The sequence below is a fragment of the Sceloporus occidentalis genome, unplaced genomic scaffold (assembly GCF_023333645.1).
Source record: "Sceloporus occidentalis isolate IW3139 unplaced genomic scaffold, rSceOcc1.0.p SCAF_3, whole genome shotgun sequence".
Taxonomy (NCBI): Eukaryota; Metazoa; Chordata; class Lepidosauria; order Squamata; family Phrynosomatidae; genus Sceloporus; species Sceloporus occidentalis.
The window spans coordinates 66,316,347-66,339,179 of NW_028316983.1; the positions used below are offsets into that span (position 1 = coordinate 66,316,347).

Here is a 22,833-nt window from a genome sequence, read left to right on the forward strand (position 1 = left end):
TACTGATTGAGACCACAGCTGCTTGATTCCTCAGGCTCTCCTCCTGATTTGAAGGTTAAGAAAATAGGGAAAGCCCACAACATTCCACACACGGTCCGTAGTGTCACACATTCTGCACTTGTCATTGCTCATCAGAGCAGACACTTCCAGAGCCACAATAATCTTCTCTTGGCCCTGTTTAAACGAATTACAGTGACAGATGTTCCATTCTTCCGAAACCCCTAGGAGGCCCGTTGGAAATCCATCAGCCCTTGAAATCCTATTACCTGGTTTGATGAAAAAGTTTAGCATCTTCCTGGCTTTGCACCTCCCTCTCTTCATCTGTTTCCTTGTGGAGCTACCAACTCTGCTTAGGTGGCCAAAGAAATCAGTGCTGGAGTCACCTGTTGCTGCTGCTGTTCCTGGCTGCATATGAATCAAGGAATTACTTTCCAGCTCTGGGAGATATCATGAAAATGACATTCTAGAGCTGCCTTGCAGAACAGAGTGATGAGAAAGCCAAAGAAGAGAATTTCCAGCTTCTCCAGGGTGGATGTACTAAAGTCTCCCACTTGATTTTACACGGCAACTTGTTCATATACATTTCTTGGTTTAAGCCAGTACCAGGAAGGAAGGAAGGAAGGAAGGACTCTTTTTAGACATCTATACTGTCCCCGCAAAGCCTTCATTATCTCTGAATTAGAGAGTTTTATCTGCCTACAATGCCCCTTCAGTCAGACATTCTCCGTGAGGTGTGGACGTCAGATGGGTAAGTCCAAACATATTTTGCTATTAGGCAAGGATAGATTGTTACTGGAACAGAGCTGAAAAATGTTGCTTGTTTAGGCATGGCCATGCTGGCTAGCAGATTTGGGGAGTTGTTTCCTCCCCAACCCCCCAAATTAATTTCTGGACTGGAATAACCATATAAGTGAACAATCTATTTTATCAGATGACCTTTTTACCAGCCCTCCCTCCATGGCATTCAGGCTGTGGAGGTGGTCTGAGTCAAAAGGCTTCAGTGGCTCAGCTTCTCCACTCATTTGCTTGTCCTTTTCCCCTGGGTTCTCCACATAACCACCCAAGGGGCAAATGGAGAATTTGTTCCATCTCCTTTCTCTCTTTTCACTGTGAGAGAAACAAGAAAGAGGATCTGGGCAGAGAGGTTCCTAGGGCCAGCAGTGAATCCTCTCCAAGGGTGTGGGCTTCAGAAATTGCCCATGAAATACCAACACATGCCACAAGGCCCTTCTCACTTCACCCTGGCAAGCATTTGCCAGGTTGGCTTTTTAGGACATCTGGTGAATACTGTTCTGCAGAAAACAAAGAAAACTTCTCCAAAAAAGGAGGTTGATCTGCTATAGAAGTATACATCTTCTGCTTTTACACAGGACACCATCATTGGCAACTATATCAACTTTGTCACTCATGTGGAATGGCAATAGGTAAGATCAGAAGTAGGCCAAAAGTTGATCAGGATCTAATGGTAGATTGCACTTGTGTATTATACCTGGCTCCAGCCAGTGGACCACTGAGTTCTAGTTTGATGTTTTTAAACCAAATCATGCAAGCCTGAAGTCTGTGCATTCCTGAGTTAGATGCTTTATCTGTCTCTGTCCAGATGTCAACTGTCTCATATCTCTGTTCTGATTCTAAAGTGAGTGAACAAGAGCTACTTAAAGCTTTCCTACTTACCTTTTAGGCTTGAATTGTATTGGATCTTTCAAAATAAGTTTTTTGTCTGCAAGTGCTATGAAGTGAACCAGACCTCACCATTAAATTGGCCCTTGTTCTGTCAAATTGACATGTGCCAAGGGAATCTGATTGTGCTGTTACTAGCATTCTATAGGCTTGTTCCCCCTTTTGTTTTTAGTAGAGTGGCTCCTGCCCTTTTGCTCTTGTTCAGTCTAGTTAATAGCCAACTCATGTAAGCTGTACATATTGTTTGGTAGAATTTAGATTTCACTAGCATTCAGCTTTCACAGGCTGCAGACATGAATTCATTATTAACAAGAATAAGTGAGACTGAAGTTCAGGATGTGCTTATATTCATAGGTACATCTAGATTTCTTTGGCATTTATTAATTTATTAGAAAAGCTGTTAGTAGAAGAAATATCTAACACAGTTTTGGGCTACAGTGATACTTGGAAGGCATATACTAAACTGGGTAAATAAACAATGTAATTAGGATATTATAAACCAAAGCCTACCCAAAAAGTTTATGCATGTTGCAGTTTGTAATATGGTGAAGATTTAACATCTTCATCTTACATCTCCATGCAGCTCTAGGAAAATGATTTTGGAGATAATTTGATGTTAGATTCGTTGTTTTTACTTTGTAAAAAGAGTACAGGTTCGCAGTTGCTGAGGCCAAAGTTCACCACTCAGAAATTTTCTCTGCCATCTAAGTGTGGAGACTAAGATAGCCTCCTCAGCCTAGTGCAGTGGCTAAAATAGTCAACTGTCTGTGTGGGACTACAGCTCCAGCATAGCTATTGGGCATGCTGTCTGAAGATGATGGGAGCTGAAGTTTGAACTCTGGAGGGCACCAGGTTGGGGAAGGCTAGACCGACAGACTGAATAACAAAATGGGAAATCCCAAGTTGGAATCTTGCTCCTACTGTGACCTCTCCAGGTACCCAAAGACTAGCTATAATCTCTTAGATTAAACCTCCCACTTGCAATATGGGTATAGTAACACTCACCCACTGTACAGAGCATTACAGTGTGTAAGGATTATAACAAATTTTCAATGGGTTTGAGTCTATAGTTACTGGTAGGTCCCAGGTCAGTGAGCTGGTGAGTCTGAACCAGGTTTTGGATAGCATCAAAGGCACTGTCCAGGGTTCTGTAGCTGGTCTGGGGCAATGGTTTAGCACCTTGGATAACTCAAGTCTGAACTAAAAGTGGAATACCTTCATAACCTCGCTGACATGAAACCCACCAGCTATAACTAGTGTGAAGGTCTCTTGCACACTGAAGAGCACTGCATAAATCTTGGAGTTCCTTATTTTGATGGGTTTCTGCACCCACTGTTTTGAAATCTATAATATTATATGGCAATGCAATGTATTTGCTGCCATATTGATTTATGATGTATAGTAGTGATAATTAATTTTCCTGGCCATTAATAATTTTTATGATTGATGGTAATACTGATCAGTTGATTATTCAGTATAGCGTTATCTCTTTATTTCTACCTTCACTGCAAGGGTACGTTGTTGTTGTTGTTGTTGCTGCTGCTGTTGATGTTGTTGTTGTGTGCCTTCAAATCATTTCTAACTTATTGTGCACCTATTCCAGGGTTTTCTGGGCCTGAGAATGTGTGACTTGCCCAAGGTAACCCAGTGAATTTCCATGGCCAAGTAGGAAATTGAACCCTGATCTCCAGTGTCATAGTGCAACTCTCAAACCTCTACACCAGTGGTTCCCAACCTTCCTAATGCCGCGACCCTTTAATACAGTTTGTCATGTTGTGGTGAACCAAACCCATGAAATTATTTTCATTGCTACTTCATAACTGTAATTAAATAGGTATTTTCCAATGGCCTTAGGCGACCCCCATGAAAGAGTCATTCGACCCCCAAAGGGGTCCTGACCCACAGGTTGGGAACCATTGCTCTACACCATGCTGGCAATTGTAAAAGCTACCTCCACTTACTTTTTATTGAATAGTCTGTCCACCCAGACCCACTTCTACACCCTTGATTGTTTAGGATGGCCAAGCCTGAAGGTTCTGCCAGGCAATAGACCTCACCTACAGCCCCACTCATCTTTGCATCAACTTTTTTGACATTTGTTTGTTTGTTCATTTATTGACATGTGACATTATAACTTACAAAAGCAGAAAGAATTCAGTGTAGCAGGCAAGAATTTAAAACTAGTCTTAGCCTAGGTACATAGTCCTAAAAATGTGTTTAACCACCTGGTGAAAAACCATCAATGACAGTGAGGGGACCAAGCAGACTTCTTGCAAAGAGAATCCTACAATACATAACCCACAACTAAGAAGACCCTGTCCTGTGACCCAGCCAACTGCATCACTACTGCCATTGGCATCTAGGACACAACCAGAGCTATCCATGTAAGAGGAAGCAGTCCCTGGAATATTCTACCCCCCAAATAATGTAGAGCTTTGTTCATAATAAGTAGCAATTGAAATGGGCCTGGGAATAAACCAGATGACAAAATAGCTTATGCTCAGCAAAGCAAACACCAGAAACAATTTGCACCAACTAAAGCTTTCGTAACATTTTTCAAGGGCAGACGCATATAGAATAGGTTGTGGTAATCTAATGTGGGAGTGTCTGAGGTATGGATTTATTGTCTCATAGGAGTTTATCACATGAGAGGAATTTCTCTTAATTTTGAATGAAAAGAATGTGGGGCCAGAACACATTTACGTGAATTCGCTAGTTCAGCGAATTTACATGAATTCGAATTGCATTCAAACTGACTTTGCCCGAAAATAGCTTGCCATTGCCCAAAATTGCATGTGATCACCTCTCACACAATAATGTGAAACCCCATGATTGAGTTCGGACTGACTTCCCATTGGCCGAATTTGCATGTGGTAGTCTTATCACACAATAACATTAAACCCCGTGATTGCGTTTGGATTGCCATTGGATTATACTTCCAATTTCCCTTGTCTGATAACCTCCATAGCCAGTGGCGTCACTAGGGTTGACATCATGTGGTGGGTAACCCATGGTGTCACTCCCCCCCCCCCCATTGACCTCCTCCCATACCACACTATGCAGAATCCTTAGTAATGTTCTTGTACTGACTGATGTTACTTGTAAATCGTAATTCCCATATATCACTGAATGTAAGGGCGATGATCGTGATATAAACAACATGAACAACTAGCAAAATTAAAATTATACCTTTAAATTACCTTTAAATTACAGTATCCTACACGCAGCCTGAATGTAGTTACTTTTACATAGTTTCCTATGGTTAAAGTGAAAATTTGGTAAGATGTAATGTTTTTTAAAGAAAATTTAAAAAGAGTTTTAAAAAGATTAAAACCTGAGGCCTCTCCTTTGTCTGCCTACTGAGCGTTGCTCCACTCATACCTTTTCTTCTGCTGAGCTCAGCATTTTAAAAGGATGCAGGTGAATGCCACAGCCCATTTCTGCCAAAAAGCAGATGTTTGAGGAGCAGTGGTGTCACACACACCCCTTATGGTGTCACCTGATACAGTCCACATTCTCTGCACTGCACCCCACTAGTGATGCCCTTGCTTATGGTAGAACACAGTGTACCTCTCCTACATGATTCTCAAAGATATCAGAAGAGGTCTGTCCTTTGCATCTTGTCTCACACCCTACGCAGTAGAAGTGAGTGATTGTTGGGATATGGAATGATCAGAATCACTCCTGATGGAACTGTGACCTGCATGCATTCTATACAAATAAATCAGCATATGGCAACTTGGATACCAAATACCCACAATATGATAGGCTGCAGTGTCACCTCCTGGCAGGAGACAGAATCACACATAGTTTACTGGACACCATCATGGCTATTTCATAAAATCATAGAATCATAGAGATGGAAGAGACAACAAATATCTGTGGTTGTGTTCTTTTAGTCGATGTCAGTGTGGTGAGAGATTGCTTCACAAACATGGTCATAAAGCAGTCTGAAGTAAATGTGCCTCCTATTTCCTCTTCCTTTCTTTGTTCCCCCTTCCATTAGTGTGAATGAAGAACCTGGAAGCCCTCAGCAGCAGAGACTGAATAAGCAGGTAGGAAAACCCTTTGTACCCATCCTTTTATCATTGTATTAAGATTTTAGTACTCCATAAATGGCTACTCTATGGACCAAGTAAAGTTGGCCCTCTGTATCCAGGGATTTTTTATCCACAGATTCAACTTTCTATGGTTTGAAAACATTTTTTAAAAAATGCATAAATTCAAATACACAAATCTTGATTTTGCTATTTTATATAAGGGACACCATGTTACTATCCCATTGTATTTAATAGGATTTGAGCATCCATGGATTATGGTATTCACAGGGGGGACCTGGAACCAAACCCCAACAGATGCCAAGGGGTCACTGTATTACCTTTTGGATAAGTTATGGGTTATCTGTCCATACCTTCCAATGAACTAGACTGAGAGTACAATGCTTTGGGGCAACTGAGAATGGGAAGAGGTAGTTGCCACATAATAATAAAGAGCTGGGAGGAAATACTTTTTGGAACTACAACTTCCAGAATCCCCCACCCAGCATGCTGACTGGGGGAGTCTGGAAACTGTAGCCCAAAAGCACTACCCTATGCCCTACTTAGTGCTAAAATTTGACGGAGGCACTGGCAATGCCACAGGCTCCTGCTGTAAGGTATAAGAGAAAATTCTAAAACCACATCTGGTTTGGTTATATTGAAAATACCTGTTTGAATTTATTTGATGGTTGTAGCTCTTCCAAGGTCAGAGTGACCAAGTTCCAACCTTTATGTATGGGGGAGAGGAACTGTATTTATGTTCTATATTTCTAGTAGATTTACAGCATGGCAACACACTTGCAGTTGTCCCTTTTGCTTATCATGACAGCCCTGTCAGTTTTATGCTGGGTCTGACAAATGATGACTTGCTCAAAACCATCCAGCATTCCTTCTTGCTAAGTGGACACTCAAATTCAAATCCCATCATTGCTATTCTTTTCCACTACTTCACAATGACATTCCTTAGCAACATCTGGCCCAGATTAGGACAGTGTTCTGTCTTTTTGTTTAACAGCAGGAGCCTGAGTGAGTTAATTTGACCCAGTTAACCATTTATCAATAACCCATCAATTGAGACTGACCCTTACATCCCCATGCCCCAGGTTACATGCTGTACACTAGCACCTGTTTCACAAACCTTTACTGCCCAAGCCATATGACTCACATGTGATCAACCATGTTTATTTATAGCCTTTGAAGAATGGGATTAGAAACAAGGCGCCTAATCTTGATCCATCTGCTTCTTCCGCATAGTCACTCTGTGTGACCTCAATCTCAGAGGAACTGTGCCATTGCAGGCTATTTATGAGCACCTCCTAGGATCATGGTGTTCCTTCAGTCTATTTTCATACCCATGCTCTGTAGGTTCAGAATCATATACAGCCTGGTCTTCTCTGTGTGTCCATCAGACTGGCCTTCAATGTTTCTAAGAAATGTAGGGCACATAGGTTTAAGATTTATTATTATTATTATTATTATTATTATTATTATTATTATTTCCATTTGTATGCTGCTTTTCTCCAAGAGTGGAACCCAATGTGGCTCCCAGACTAACAATTTTTAAAAAATCAAGGTCAATAATACCCAGACCTAGCCCAAGTTACTTTGTTACACAGGGAAGAACCTCTCCCTAGGTGTACAAAGTCAGTAATAACAAATTAAATGACAAGTTGCAACCCATTTTTAGCACCACAAACTAGTGCCTGAGGGAAGTGCCTCACTCTAATGGCAGGGACAGCCTAAACATATGAATATAACCCTTTAGAAAGGAAATAAAAGTAGACATTTTGCTTGTCTCCCCTGTAGCATAGCACTGCCATAGCATATGCTGTTGTGTGCCTTCAAGTTGTTTCCAACTTCTAGTAACCCTAAAGCAAACCTATCACATTGTTTCCTTGGCAAGAATTTGTTCAGAGGTGGTTTAACTTTGCCTCCTTCTGAGGTTGAGAGAGTGTAACACTTGCCCAAGGTCACCCAATGGGTTTCCATGGCAGAGGAGGGATTCAAACCAGAGTTCTGGTCCAGCACTCGAACAATTATACCATACTGACTTTAACCACAGCATATCTCTACCCCCAATAGTTGTAACAGTTTTATTCCATTTGAAGTTGTGTGTACATCTAAGATTTGAAAAGTATCCTTTGGACTACAACTCCCAGAATCTCTGTGCCAACATGACCACTAGGAGTTGTAATGCAAAAAACCTCTGTTTTCCATGGTCTGGTATAGGCACGATCAGTTGTTGAACACTGTATTTGGACTAACTTCTCTCATTATATTAGAAAAGAAAAAGAAATGAAATGATAATCGTATAAGTGTCTTAGAACAAATCAAAACTGGAATACAGTGTTGTGTATCCATCCAAGCTAGCTAATCATTTTTTAACTCCTTACTTGAGATAAATAGATTAATATATCATGTTATTTATACCCTATAAATATCTTGGCATTTATTTCCCTGTTTGCTATCCTTTGGGGCTTTGATGGGTAAGTTGCTTTAATTTATTTTATCTTCTCAAAATGCAGTATTTCTCTAACAAACTTTAGCTTTCACTGGAACCCTCCAGGTTGGAGAGCTTTGGATTCAGAGTGGAATATTCTGTACTTAATGATTTAAAACTGGTTTTAATGATAGCCAGAATCCTATATGGCAGTGATGGCAAACCTTTTAGGAACTGAGTGCCCAAACTCAAAGGCGTTCTGACACCGGGTATTACCCAGTGCCAGGGGCAGGACTTTCACCCTCTGGGGGTGTGACTTCCACCTTCCAGGAGCAGGACTTAATTGGAGACAGCTAAAAGCCCAGGAGGCAGAGGGGAAGAGGAGTAACAGGTACATGCCTGTTCTTCCTCTTCCCCAACCCTCCCATTTCTCTGCATGCCCTCCAAGATGGCTTCACTTGCCAGACAGGGCGCTCATACCATAGATTCGCCACCACAGCTATATGGTCTTTAAATATGTGTAAGCATCAAAGTTATGGTGCTATGCACTGAATTCTGGCACCACCCCTGAATGCCCACTTACTGAGTAGCAGCTGCTGCGGTCAACAGAGGCCTGTACCCCTTTCACTGGGAAACAAGGGGTGCTGTTCTCACCCATCCCTCCTTCAAATAATTTCCACTGCAACAGGCAGAAATGGGAGCCCTGTCGTGATTCCCCCTCATGCTGGATATCACTTGTGCAAGGGGTGGGTAGGAACAGCATCCAGTTGTTTCCCAAGTAACAGAGGAACAGATCCCCATTGTTGGCACAGCTGCTTTGCAGGAAATGGAAACTGGGGCAATGGTATCACTAGGTTTGGCATCACCCAGTGAGGTAATTCTTGGTGTCACTCCTTCCCATACTACACCATACAGAATCCTTAGTAATGTTTTTGTACTAATGTTACTCATCAGTCGTATTTCCTATATATCACTGATTGTAACAGCAATAGTTATGACATAAACAACTAGCAAAATTAAAATTAGACCTTTAAATTACAATATCATACACACAGCCTAAATGTATTTACGTGTACATAGTTTCATGTGGCTAAAGTGAAAATTTGGTAAGATTTGATTTTTTAAAAAAAGAAAAATGTAAAAATAATAATTTTTTAAATATTTTAACATTCTTAAACTTAATATTTATTTTTTAAAAAAACAATCACCTGAGGCCTCTCCTCCCTCCTCCCATTGGGCCTCACCCCACTCACATTATCTTTCCCCCTGAGCTCCAGTGTTTTAAAAGGAGACAGGCAAATGCCACAGTCCATTTCTGCCAAAAGACAGATCTGTGAGGAGCAGTGGTGTCACACACACCCTTAGGATATCACCTGATGTAGTCCACACTCCTCATACTTTTTGTGTTGTTTACATGTAAAAATCTGAGACAAAAATTTATCATAATTTTTCATCCTTTGGATTTCACAATCTGCCAAGTGTCAAATGCTATCAGGTTTCAATGATTGTATGTTAAATATTGAGTATTGAGTACTGAATGCTGAATATTCAGTGGACTTTCAGCTTCAGAAACCACAACAAATGTAGTGATGCACCTTGGATTAAAGCTCTAGTAATCAGTACAGCAGAGAAGTGCTGTAGGTTTATTGTTGTTCAACAATTGCTGAGATCCCCATAGCTAAGCCTGATGCAGAAGGACAAGGTATTCTGAGAGATAGGTATTAAAGAATGTAGTCATGCCATCTCTAATTTGATTAAATGAAAATTAGCCATCTTGAGCAAAGTGGCTCTTTACCATGTCTGTAACAAGCGGCTTTGTTTTTCTACCAGAAGATTAGCATTATCCCTGTCCGCATTGCTCTAGTGCTGCTTGTCAGGTGCCCCAAGAAAATGGGGACAGGCTCACAAGGCACTTTGTTCCTCATCAGTTAACAGTGGCATCGTAGTAGGACATGAGACCTCTTCCCAGTCCATGCAGCCACTGACAGAATAGTTGCATTCCTCTCAAGATTTGGTTATACACCAGTGGACAGCCCGTTCTAAGTCAAATCACAGATATGCACTGGCATGATAAGAGCTTAAGAGCTTGGAGGCAATACATGAAAAGCAATGTATTTTCCAATAATGATTTTCTCTTCTTGTTAGTAACTAGAATGTAATGCAGTTACATTTTAAAAGTAATGCAAAAAGGAGTATAGTGGTTGTTTACCAGCACAACAAGCAATGTTTTCTAGTTACCTTTGAAGGGTTGTTGTTGTTGTTGTTGTTGTTTTGTACTTTAGAGGCAATTAGACAAGATTTTTCATGTTGTACTATTCACTTACTAATTTTAAGGTTTTTTTTAAAAAGTAACTCACTGTAATGAGTATCACAATGAATTATCTTCTGAACATTACAGCAATTAATGAAAAACAAATTATTTTTCAATCTCTGTAACAAATAACAGGAGCAAATTGAAAAATTAACTTTCTAAGATCTGGTAGGGTTATTAGAGAACAAACCTACAAGCGGAATATATGACAATATTCACTTGATCTTGCCACTTATCTCCCAAAGTACCTGACAGATTGTCACCATACGCCTTTATGTTTATGCAACATATTTCAGGAATGATACACATCCATCAGTCTATGGCAACATTCCAGTTGATTCAAAGGGGATGAATTATAGCATCCTTCCTTATTCACTTTACCACTACACATACACTGGTTAGTTTGGTTCCTTGCTGAGCAATCTAGTGGTGCTAATTGTGGTACTAATTCTAAATATTAGAGCTCATGCAAGACAGGTGTAGCTGGCTCTGCTCTTCTCATCACTGTTGAGTAAGGATTTGATTTTGTCACATTGTTTTTGGTCTTGTTTGTTGTGAAAGAAAGAAAAAGGCCATTAGTATTGGGATGACAAACGTACATTTGTTAACTTCTGTTATTTAATAGTGGGTTGGATGCAGAGTTATTCATGTCAACTGAAATCAGTGGGACAAGTTATTCATGACTGATTAAGCCCCCTTATTTTCAACGGCTGTACTCTAAGCATGACTAAGTCAGGATCCAACCCACTGGTTGGAGATGAAGGCAATTCAAATTAATATGCTTTCATAACTCCCCCCCACCCTACAACGTTTTTCTTTAATTTTCTAACCCTGAAGGTTACAAAGAAACCATGATAACATAGTTATGGTGTATGCTTTGAGTTTTTGGAAACCAGAAACCACATAAAAACATTCAAAATATCATTTCTTTTTCACCAACGTCTTCATTTTGAACAGATGATTCATGAGTTTCAAACATGTGGGGTTGGCAGTAGCCAACTGGTTTTACACATTGGCAATGTGGGGTTGTTTGTTTATTTTGAAATACACCCAGTTACTATAAGGCCCTTCTAAACTAAGATCTGTTTCTCAACTGCTCCTCCCTGTATTGTTCAGTTGTGAGTAGGCTTGAATTGCTACATCTTCTTTTCATACCTTGCAAACATGAGGGAATGATTTGTTTACTTTTAGGTTTCGATTCTGGGTTATCTCTCACATCTCACTGTTTGTTTTTTGTAGACATTCACCTACACCCACAGGCATGCACACCATGGTGCAAAGCAATTGTCAAAAATGGCAAAATAGCATATTTATTTGGTACCTTGAGTAAACTCACAACTTCTTTATTTTACCTTTTAAATTGCACGTTCAAGGAACCTGGATAGTTTATGGGTGTCAAAGTAAAATGCAGGAAGAAAAGCATGAAGATGCAGAATGCATAGCTAAGAGGATGAAAAAATAATAGTTAACATAAATGAGGATAATGTACAGAGGACTGACCTTGTGGTCACTAGAAGGCATGTTCCCCTTGATCTTTATCTGATTTATGACTGGTGGCCTATCAATAAAGCATATCCCTCTCAATTCTATGAGTGCAGTACAGAATTGTCTCACTTTCCCTAAGCTTCAGGGGATTGGAAAAGCTATTGCAAAGCATTCCAGCAGATAACTGAACTGTCATCAAGAGTTGCTTCTCGATCTCATTTTTGGGCTCCTTTCCAAAAAAAAAGTTATTAGGAAATTATGAACATGGAGTATTGGTATTATTAGCATGAGGCACCATGTTCATAGAAGTTCATGGGCTGTATTAACTGTGTAGTCTTTGGATTATTGATTTCTCATCACCCTCCTTACAAAGGTCAGAAATTTTACTTTAAATAAACACACACCTACAAATCCCAAAATCACCCAGCCAGCAGGAATCATGCTGGTCAGAGGATATTGGAAGTTTGGGTCTTTTCCAAGTTCTGTTTCTTGCCTGTAATGCCCAAGAATGAAATGTCATGTCACTCTTTGGTGGCAAAACGTTTTATTATTTGGCAACCATCTCATTATAGAAAAATTGCCTTCCTCTTGATTCACACAATCCATATTTCCTCATGCAGCCACATCTGTTGGAACAGAAGCTAAAGAAGAAACGTCCAGAAGCTACACTGGAAGCCAAGCCAAAAAAAACCAGAGTAAAAAAGCAAGAAGAATCAAGTCCTACAGAGGATACTGCTGCCCTGCCACAAAGTAAGGGACTAGTCTTTCAGGAATTATGTGAAACGGTTATAGGAAGCTGTCTTGTACTGAATCAGATCTACAGTCCCTGTATTGTCCATGCTGACAGATCATGGCATGCTGTCTCTCCCAAGAAATCTTTCCCAAACATTCTCCTTGAGAAATATTTGAAATGGACATATCAGGGATGAAACCTGTGATCTTACACATGCAAAGCATGTGATATCCAGCTCAACATGCACCTCTCCTTTTTCCAGGTGTCTCCCTAAAGAATTGCATCCTACTCCCAGTTCAACATTGCAAGACCAAACCAGAAATATGGAAGTGTGACCTCTAACATTGGTCAATGAACCAGATTCCTTCAACTTCAGATGTTGTCCATCTGAGCTCAGCATGCTAGCAATTTGCTTAAACTGGAGAAGGAAAATATGATTTAGAGTCTAAATTTTAGAGACATGCAGGCCAGAGAAGTAACCTTGATCCTTTGGCTCTCACTCCCATGCCCCCTTCCCTACTGATATTTAGTGCATGGCCAAAATTTATCTTTTCAGTAAACTGTTTTAATGATTAAAGTTTTTAGCTGCTGGACTACTGAAGTAACAATTGATTTCAACAGTGATTTACTGGTTTACAGTTCATTTTATTATGTATTTTTTATTGCAAGCTGCCTTGTAGTGTCAGATTATTTTTTTTTTTAAAAAAAAAGGGTATAAATGCAGTTCAAAAAAAGAAAAAGAAAAATATATGTCCAAAGAGAATACATTTGATTCCTGAATAGCATTCTGTGCATTCATACCTTAGGCAGCATAAAAGAACTGGCAATACCTGAACTACAAGAGTTTATCATGTTCACACATATTGAGTTGAGTTCACACATACCTCCCTTGACCTCTCTTGGGTTCACTGTACCAGTGTGAATGTTGTCAGTGTAAGATGGAACCCAGAAGAAACATTTATATATTTGCAATATTTTTGCCCTGTCCTCTATCATCTCAGGGTGACATACAACTAAAATAATATAATCAAAAGTATTTTGCAGCCATGCATGCTTTATGTTCATATTATAGACAGGTTTAAGTCTTCACAGATGGATTGACTTGACCAAGAAAGCCAAGACATCAATACCAGGAAAGATTCTGGAGCAGAACATTAAACAGAGAGTCTGTGAACCTTTATAAGGCAATTCCATAATCACAAAGAGTCAATATGGTTTTCAGAGAAACAAGTCATGCCAGACAAACCTTATCTCTTTCTTTGATAAAATTCCCAGCTTGGTAGATGAAGGGAATGCTGTGGATATAGTATATCTTGATTTCAGTAAGGCCTTTGACAAAGTTTCCCATGAGATTCTTGCAAACAAGCTAGTGAAATGTGGGCTAGACAAGGTAACCGTTACATGGATTTGTAATTGGTTGACTGTCCAAAACCCAAAGGGTGCTCAACAATGGCTCCTTTTCATCCTGGAGAGAAGTGACCAGTGGGGTCCCACAAGGCTCTGTCCTGGGCCCAGTGCTATTCAACATCTTTATCAATGACTTGGAGGACAAAATTGGGGGCATACTTATCAAATTTGCAGATGACACCAAATTAGGAGTAGTTAATACCCCAGAGGACAGGATCAAAATTCAAAATGACCTGAATAGACTAGAAAGCTGGGCCAAAGCTAACAAAATGAAATTCAACATGGAGAAATGTAAGGTACTGCACTTAGGGCGGAAAAATGAAGTGCACAGATATAGGATGGGGGTTACCTGGCTGAATGAAACTATATATGAAAAGGATCTAGGAGTCCAAGTAGACCACAAGTTGAACATGGGTCAACAGTGCGATGCGGCAGCTAAAAAGGCCAATGCAATTTTAGGGTGCATCAATAAAAGTATAGTGTGTAGAGCAGGGGAAGTAATAGTGCCACTGTATTCTGTTTAGGTCAGGCCCCACCTGGAATATTGTGTCCAGTTCTGGGCACCACAATTTAAAAAGGATGTTGAGAAACTGGAGCATGTCCAAAGGAGGGTGACTAAAATCGCGAAGGATCTGGAAACCATGCCCTATGAGGAATGCCTTAAGGAGCTGGGGATGCTTAGCCTGGAGAAGAGAAGGTTAAGAGGTGATATGATAGCCCTGTTTAAATATTTGAAGGGATGTCATATTGAGTAGGAAGCAAGCTTATTTTCTGCTGCTCCAGAGAACAGGACCCAGAACAATGGATGCAAGCTCCAGGAAAAGAGATTCCACCTCAACATTAGGAGGAACTTCCTGAGAGTAAGGGCTGTTCGACAGTGGAACACACTCCCTCAGAGAGTGGTGGAATCTCCCTCCTTGGAGGTATTTAAATAGAGGCTGGATGGCCATCTGTCGGGGATGTTTTGATTGAGATTTCCTGCATGGCAGGGGGTTGGACTGAATGGCCCTTGCGGTCTCTTCCAACGCTACGATTCTACGATTCTATGATTACAAGGTCCTGAACTTGTAAGACCTGAACAGTTTGTAACCAGGGCTCTTGGAGATCTCTCATTCATAGAACAGGTCAAAGTTTTCTGGATGGCGCATAACGAGTGGAAACATTAGCCTTTGAGCCGAAGTAAATATGAGAATGAATGACTGACACCTCAGAACTGGGCTGCCACTGTATCCCTATTGAGCTCAAGAGAGGTAATTCAAAGGGCAAACAGGGCAGGTGAGAAGGAGGAAGTAATTTTTTTTTTACCAAGGGATTTATACTTCATACCCTCCAATTGTCCTGATTTTGAAGTGACAGTCCTGATTAAATCTCTATTGTCCTACCTTTTCAGCTGCTTCGTATTTTCTCCCTCCTCCTCCCATTCTCCCTCTTTGTCCTTTGCTTACTTCAGTTATTTTGAACTGATTTCAAAGTGCAACTGTCGTTTGCAATCAACTTACTGGGGAGAAGAGAAGAGGGGGCAGAATCTTGCCCTTCCCAGTAAACTCAGGCAAATCAAACTGCTACACCATCTCCTAGCTTATATGTTCTTCCTCATTAATAACTGTTGCCATTTTGACCATGCACGGATGTTGCTTGTCCACATGCATCCCAGTTTTCATCTGTGAAATGTTGGAGGGCATGACACTTTTGCTGGGACACTTGATGAAGTTATGTGCTCCCCACCCAGCCCCAGTGAGACTGTGAAACCAGACGTAAAACCCACCAAGATTAAAACAGTCCAGGAGTGCTTTCAGTGGGGAAAATGTAGATGGTTTGACACTCTACCCACCTACTTTCCTGCTAGTGTATTCTTTCCTACTTTCCTGTATATTTTAGGAATTTGATATAAAACAGATTAGACCATTTTGCTGTCTAGAGCTGGAAAAAGTCACTGTTTTGACTGCTGCTTTCAGACTTCTCATGCTGGTATGGCTGCTGGCCATGCTGAGTGCAGGATTCTAGGAGCTATAATCCAAATGTTTTCCAAACTCTGTAGTATTTTTATGTTCACTGATTTTACACCTAACTTGCAGCTGCAGCAATCTAATCGGGTTCATCCAGAAGAGGGCAGGCACACCCTGGCCTAGACATAGGAAACTCAGCCCTTGAAACCCATTGGGAATAGCATCATTGTCATTTTCCAAAAACAAACAAACAAAAAAGTACACATAACAAGTGCTTTCTAGTATTGATTCCCTTCACAAGAAAATCAGAAAGCCTTTCTTAGTGCTCAAAGATTGGCAAATTCCCTTGTCCCCTCCCCAAAACTGTGTGTTACTTATCTTATAAGATGTGCAACTTTACACATTTTAGGAATAAAAAGGAGGAATGAAGGGGGCAAAAAAAGAGAAAAGAATGCAGTATCTTTAAGACTAACTGGTTTTTATTTTAGCATGAGCTTTCATTGATATAAACCCACTTCCAGGAAAGCCCCTGCTAAAATAAAAGTCAGTAAGTCTTAAAGGTGTTGCTGCATTCCTCCCCCCCCCCCCCCTTCCCTTCACCCATTTTATGCTTCAAGAGGCTAACACAGCTGCATGATTGAAGACATCACAGGAATGGCTCTCTTATCAGCTAGCTGGCTCCTCATAATCTCATCATCTCCCATTCCCTGTCTGTTGTCATTATATATACAGCCCTAGCTGTCTCCTTTATCCATCTTGACTCTGGTCTCTCTTGTCATAAGCTACTGTCAAAAAAGTGAGAAAGAAGAAAGAAGAGAAGCCAGGAGATGAAAGTGAGAAGGATCCATATGCCAAATTCATTAAAGATCCCAGAAAAAAGAAAGAAAAACCTACTTCCCACTTTAGTGTGACCAAAGCACCAAAGAAGAAACAAGGTAGGAGGTTTTGATTCTCCATCCTGATATGGCCATACTGTGAAATGACATTTCAAGCTCCTTTCTCCAATCTCCTCCATCTCTGCAGCCAAGAGCAAGGTTTAGGTAGCATATGGGAGTTATTTCATCAAAAGTCTGCCAGAGCAGAAAACCCTACTTCCATAGTCTCAATTGTTCAATGCAACCTCCCATTCACCAGTTAAGGTTGTGTACATATTTTTAAAAATGGATTGTTGGCAGGATGAAACAAATATACTCAAATTTGTGTGTTCATTTTTATTGTAAAAGTGAATGGGAATTTGAAAAAAAAAATAAAGTGAAAAGTAAATTTGTTCATTTGTTAATTAATTTATATAGTTTTGATGCTTTGCCCTCAGCTTTGTTTTGCGTTGAAGGAGCAGGCAGGAACTCTTTGTACAGTTCACAAAGAAGAGTAAGAAAAGAGAGATGGGAGGGGAAGACCAGTGAAACTGGCAAAGCAGGAAGCTCTATTTCATCATCAGGATGTCCCTTTAAAATGGGCTACAAAACAGGGGGCCGTTTTAGCAAGCCTGATGCCCTAAAGGTGGGGATTGTGTAATGCCTGAACAATTCATATAGACATGATCAAAATACTGTAGATCTTTGGATCCTGTTGGTGACACATGTGGATAATATACTGTGAAATTACACCTGCGTATCTTCTTTGGTAATCATTGTGAAAGGAGTTACCCACTATCTCCTTTGCACTACAATCCCCCTGCCTGCAGAACCCACCTTTCTCCTGTTGTCCCTTCTCCATGAACATTTTGTAGCTGGGGAGAGGGCAAGGAATGGTCAGACAGCATCCAGATAGGTTCCTGTGGGAATATTTCGTACCTATATTAAGTAGAGTGAGCTTGTCATAGAAACAGGAGAAATAACTCTGGATGCTCTAGTAAGGATATAAACTTACATTTACTGTCTCAGGAAAGCCATTTTAGTATAGTTAGAAAGAAATTGACCTATACTTGGTTGCAATACAGAAAAACAATCCCTTGAATTTAAAAGTTGAATGAACAGCATACATGGTGTGGCAGGAAAAAGATGCAGATTGGTAATAAAACTTAATATAACATATTGATAGAACCAGTGCTTTAGGGTAGGCTTCCCCAGGCTGGCAATATTCAAATGCATTGCATTACAAATCCCATAATCCCTAACCATTTACTATCCAACACATCTGGAAAGTCCCAGGCTGGACAGAGCAGCTTTAATGCAACAAGAAGGATACTTTTGAAGGAACCAGTGACAAAATCCAGAGTGACAAGTCTTTCTCTGTAACTCCCATGGTTTGTTTTGAAAATTAAAGAACTAAGTAACAATTAATTATAATAAGTTTGATTATATAATGAATTAAACTATTCCAGTTATTAACTAAAAAGACCAAATTAACATCCCCAGCCCCCATGGTCAACATCAAGAAATTAATGTTAAAAACTAATGTTCCAAGCTCCGCATATTTCCCTCGATTATTTTTTTTAACTCTTGTCCACTACCTTGGTGACACTAACAAAGCCTGAAAGCAAAGCATTTTGACAATTTATCTAGTGCCATAAAGAAACTGTGAGACAATCACACACACATATGAAAGGAATGGAGTTAGGGCATGCTTTGCAAGCTATTGTGGATAAATCATCAATGATTGTATTAATACCAAGTATTGACTATTAAGTGGAAAAATACGTGGCTCCAAAACTAAATGAATATATATCTGTGCACAGTGCCTCTGGAGGTGTTTTCTTTTTCTTCCTCTTCCTCTTCTTGATCATTATCCCACCTTTTCCCCCATTTTGGGACCCAAGGCAGCTTCCAACAATTAAACATAGCTAAAAAGGCACAGTTCACAAAAATTAAAAGTATCATTAAACAACCAATTTAAATACAATGGTAGCCCCTCATAGAACATGTTACAGCAATCCAGATGAGAGGCATATGTTACCATGACCTACTCCACCATCTCAAGAAATGAGCACAGGGAGCATCCTAGCTTTAACTGTACAAATTTAACATTTTGCAATTTTTTTCTATTCCCCCCCCCTTTCCCTTCCTAAATCCTTATTTGTTAATGTGTCCAATTTCTAGAAGGCTCTGAAGGTGAAGACGATGAAGACGATGAGGAGGAAGAGACAGAACCTGAAGATCCACCAAAAAAGCCAAAAAGAAAGGTTCACAAAGAGGCTCCATCTGGTGAAATCAAGGAAAGGAAGCCCAAAATTAAAGGTCAGTGACTTCATGTGCTGTCTCGGTATAGTAGTTTTCCTTTCCCTTGGGATCTTTGGGAGTTTAAGTCTATGAGAAGGGATAGAAATCTTCAATACAGAATTTTCAACACCTTCATCAAACTACAGTTTCCAGAAGTCTTTCTTGGAATATAAAACAGTAGAAGTGGCATATATACATTTTATTGATAGTGAAAAGCTTGACTGTTTCTGTTTTCCAAAATAGAGGGTGGTTACTTTGGAACATGTGCATTTTAAAACAGGGTCGTCTGTTTTGAGTCTGTTTTGTAATCTGTAGTCCTATACTTCCATTTCAAACATTATTGTGACGCAACAGCATACCCTGCAACTGTGCCAACTTAGCAAGGATAGTCCCAGTTAATCCTTTGTTGTCCTTCTTTTTCATGTTTTTAAAGTGTCCCAGTTTATCAGTCCTCTTCCCACTTTCCCACTTTATTCTCAGCTTACTTCAACTACTAGAAATGAGCCTCTCCTAGCTCTTGTGTGCCTCCTTGATTACTTGCCATCTCATTGCACTCTGATGTTGCTTGGCTACATGTGTCCCAGTTTTCATCTGTGAAATATTGGAGGGTATGGCTTGAGCATTGGACTACAACTCTGGAGATAAGGATTCAAATTCCTCCTTGGTTGGGAAACCCACCGGGTGGCCTTGAGCATGTCACACTTTATCAGCCTCAGAGGAAGGCAAATGCAAATCCCCTCTGAACAACTTCTGCCAAGAAAACTGTGTGATAGGGTCATCTTAGGGTTGTCTTAAGTTGGAAATTACTTGAAGGCACACGACAGCAATGCAATATGATCTCTGTCAATCTGAAATCATGACTGTATGTGATATCCATTTTGTGAAGAGGTCCACAATCATAAATTTAGGAGAATATAAAAAAGGAATCTCTGTCTTCATAGAATCATAGAGTTGGAAGAGACCTCAAAGGTGATCCAGTCCAACCCCCTGCCATGCAGGAACTCACAATCAAAGCACCCCCGTCAGATGGCCATGCGGCCTCTCTTTAAAAAACTCCAAAGAAGGAGACTCCACCACTCTCTGGTTCCACTGTTGAACAGCACTTACTGTCAAGAAATTCCTCTTAATGTTTAGGTTGAATCTTTTCCAGTAGTTTGAATCCATTGCTCCAGGTCCTATTCTCAGGAGCTGCAGAAAACAAGTTTTCTCCATCCTCAATTAGGACATCCCTTGAAATATTTAAACAGGGCTATCATATCACCTCTTAATCTTCTCTTCTCCAGGCTAAACATCCCCAGCTCCCTAAGTCGTTCCTAATAGGGCATAGTTTTATACTGTATCCTCTGAGCAGGTTAGCTGAGGTTCTTGAATGGCTAGAAATGGAATGAACTTGCCTCTTTGCGGCATACATCACCACTGAATAACTTATGGCTGGCCAGACAAAATCAACTGTAGAATCCTGGGGGTTCTAGTACAGAAAAGTATATTTTCCCAAGGTCTTGTGCCCAGTATTCTAGAAGGTCCTTTAACTCTCAGGAACAGCTTCCAGAGAATGCACTTTGGCTGTTGGAAATCTTGGATTCATAAAACATAGTGTGTGTTGCCCAGCAAAAGCAGAAGTGTATTTCTATTATCTTAAAGCTACCACTGAATACAACCTAATGGCTTTCATAAAATGGAAGTGAACCCAACCTGCTTCAAAGGCAGAGGTTTGAATAAGGAAGAAGAAGAGGTAGCTGTAAAGTTTAGAGTAAAGTCCCTGGATCTGACAAGACCTAGGGTGAGATCTTAATAGTGGAGACAGTGGTTCAACTAGAATATTTTATTGCTCCCTTTGGCATATAATAAACAGACAGTTATGTAGAGAGGTGGCTTCTTGCATGATCAGTAGAGCAAGGACCATGTAAGCAAAATACTGAAATTTGACCAGTTTTATTGGGAATTCAACTTTTGTACTATCCAAATACTCACTACATCAGTTAAAAAAAAACTTTAAAAACCCACTGCTACAAAATGAAACAATTCCATGCTAATATATGTATTGTTTTAAGATGCTATAATATGTCTATATGAATAAGAATGAACTAATATCTATTTACTTGGGCTTATCTCTGAGTAGAGATTGCATTATAGGATTGCACTATAAGCATGGTTGAGACAATGAACAGCATTAAACAATGCCTCTGGTTTGTATTGTCATAATGAGTTTTGTATCCCTTTGATATATGTTGTAATTTAAAATAAAATAAAAAATAGTAGAAGCAGTTTGTGGCTCTCACCAACATATTCAGGGCCAAAGATGGAGACCCCCACATGTGTAAAGGGACAGGGCTGACCAAAGAGGGATTCTAGGCAGAAATGGCAGTTGTAGTGTGAAGATACTTAAGTCATTTATTTATGGCTGAAGAAAGACGTGTAAGGACAAATGTACCTGTTCCGAACAAAGAGGTGGAAGCATATCATGCCTCTCATTAAGCATTTACTTACTTCCCTATTTCTACATCCTTCATTTTTTTCTTTCCTTGTTTGCCTTTCATCATTCTACACTAAGATGGACACCTGCAGCACTGTATAATACAACTATCAGCATTGGTTCTGATGGAAAACATACAGTACATTTTCTTTTTCATCCTTTCAGTCAAATATATCAAAAATCAAATATCATTATCAGATATCTTTCAATCAGTGTTTACAGTGCTTTGTAATTCTTGAAAAATGTGCAAATCTTTCTTGACCAGGGATGGCAACAAAATACAGGGAATAGCAATGACATCACTGATACCACTTGAACATCCCTTCACAACTTTAATCCATCTAGCAGTTTTGTGCATTTTTCCTGTTTTAACTCCTTGAGCCTGAATTATAATGTATAGTCTTCCTTTGGCCAACTCATTTCCTTTTCCAGCCTCCTTAAGGATCATTCACCTTGTCACCCTCTTTTCCCTCATTGCCTTCTCCACTCATACCCTACTCCTGATAAAATTCTAATTATGTCCCCTTCAACAGGAGATAAAGCTGAACCTGAAGTCAAGGCACGAACCACAAGGACTTTGAAGAAGGAGCCAGCAGCCTCTGTGTTCCAAGTGAATGGGGACAAGAAAGACAAAAAAGTCAAAAAGAAAGGTGACTGACTTTATGCCTAGTTCCCACACAGCCCCATTCTCCACAGGCAAGACAAGGAGTCAGATTCACTGGTCTTGGTACACAAAGCAGTTTGGTGTGTTCATGGACTTGTTTCTTTATGATTAACAACTCTGTGGGATAATTTGGATTACTGAGGGCTAAATTAGAGATGTGTTTATACTAGTAAAGGTTGAAACCACCATGTATGTAGGATCAAAGTTTAGAGATACTACTTTTTGCACTAAAACTCTCAGAAGCCCCTCACCAGTGACTAAGAAGATTATCGCACTGTGTTCTGAGAACGTTCGGTATCATCACGTGATGAGAACGTTCCTGGAACAGATATTACTGAATTAGTAAACTAGAACGTGATCAGAACGTGATCAGAACTGCATTTTACCGCACAGCGATTCCTTTTTCTTGAAACCGTTCTCAGAACGGTTTGCTGTATTACGTTTTGTGGGCTGTGTTCTGATGACTTCGCCACTCAGAGGTTGGACGGGAGAGGCGCTG

At 40.1% G+C, this 22,833-nt stretch overlaps 1 protein-coding gene across 5 annotated transcripts in view; it reads left to right on the plus strand.

Moving 5' to 3' along the window:
• Window positions 1–290: 290 nt before the first annotated feature.
• TULP1 (TUB like protein 1) overlaps window positions 291–22,833 on the plus strand; it is a 47,874-nt gene continuing 25,331 nt past the window's right edge. Inside the window, exons 1-6 of one of the 5 annotated variants that reach the window (XM_089514797.1) lie at window positions 291–748; window positions 5,687–5,735; window positions 12,574–12,703; window positions 16,822–16,974; window positions 19,078–19,215; window positions 22,204–22,320. In XM_089514797.1, the coding sequence (XP_089370923.1) occupies window positions 702–748; window positions 5,687–5,735; window positions 12,574–12,703; window positions 16,822–16,974; window positions 19,078–19,215; window positions 22,204–22,320 (634 nt within the window). In that variant the 5' untranslated portion in view covers window positions 291–701. Of the gene's footprint in view, window positions 749–1,386; window positions 1,425–5,686; window positions 5,736–12,573; window positions 12,704–16,821; window positions 16,975–19,077; window positions 19,216–22,203; window positions 22,321–22,833 lie in introns of those variants that run through there. The other 4 variants (XM_089514798.1, XM_089514802.1, XM_089514800.1 and 1 more) reach the window with 4 other exon arrangements.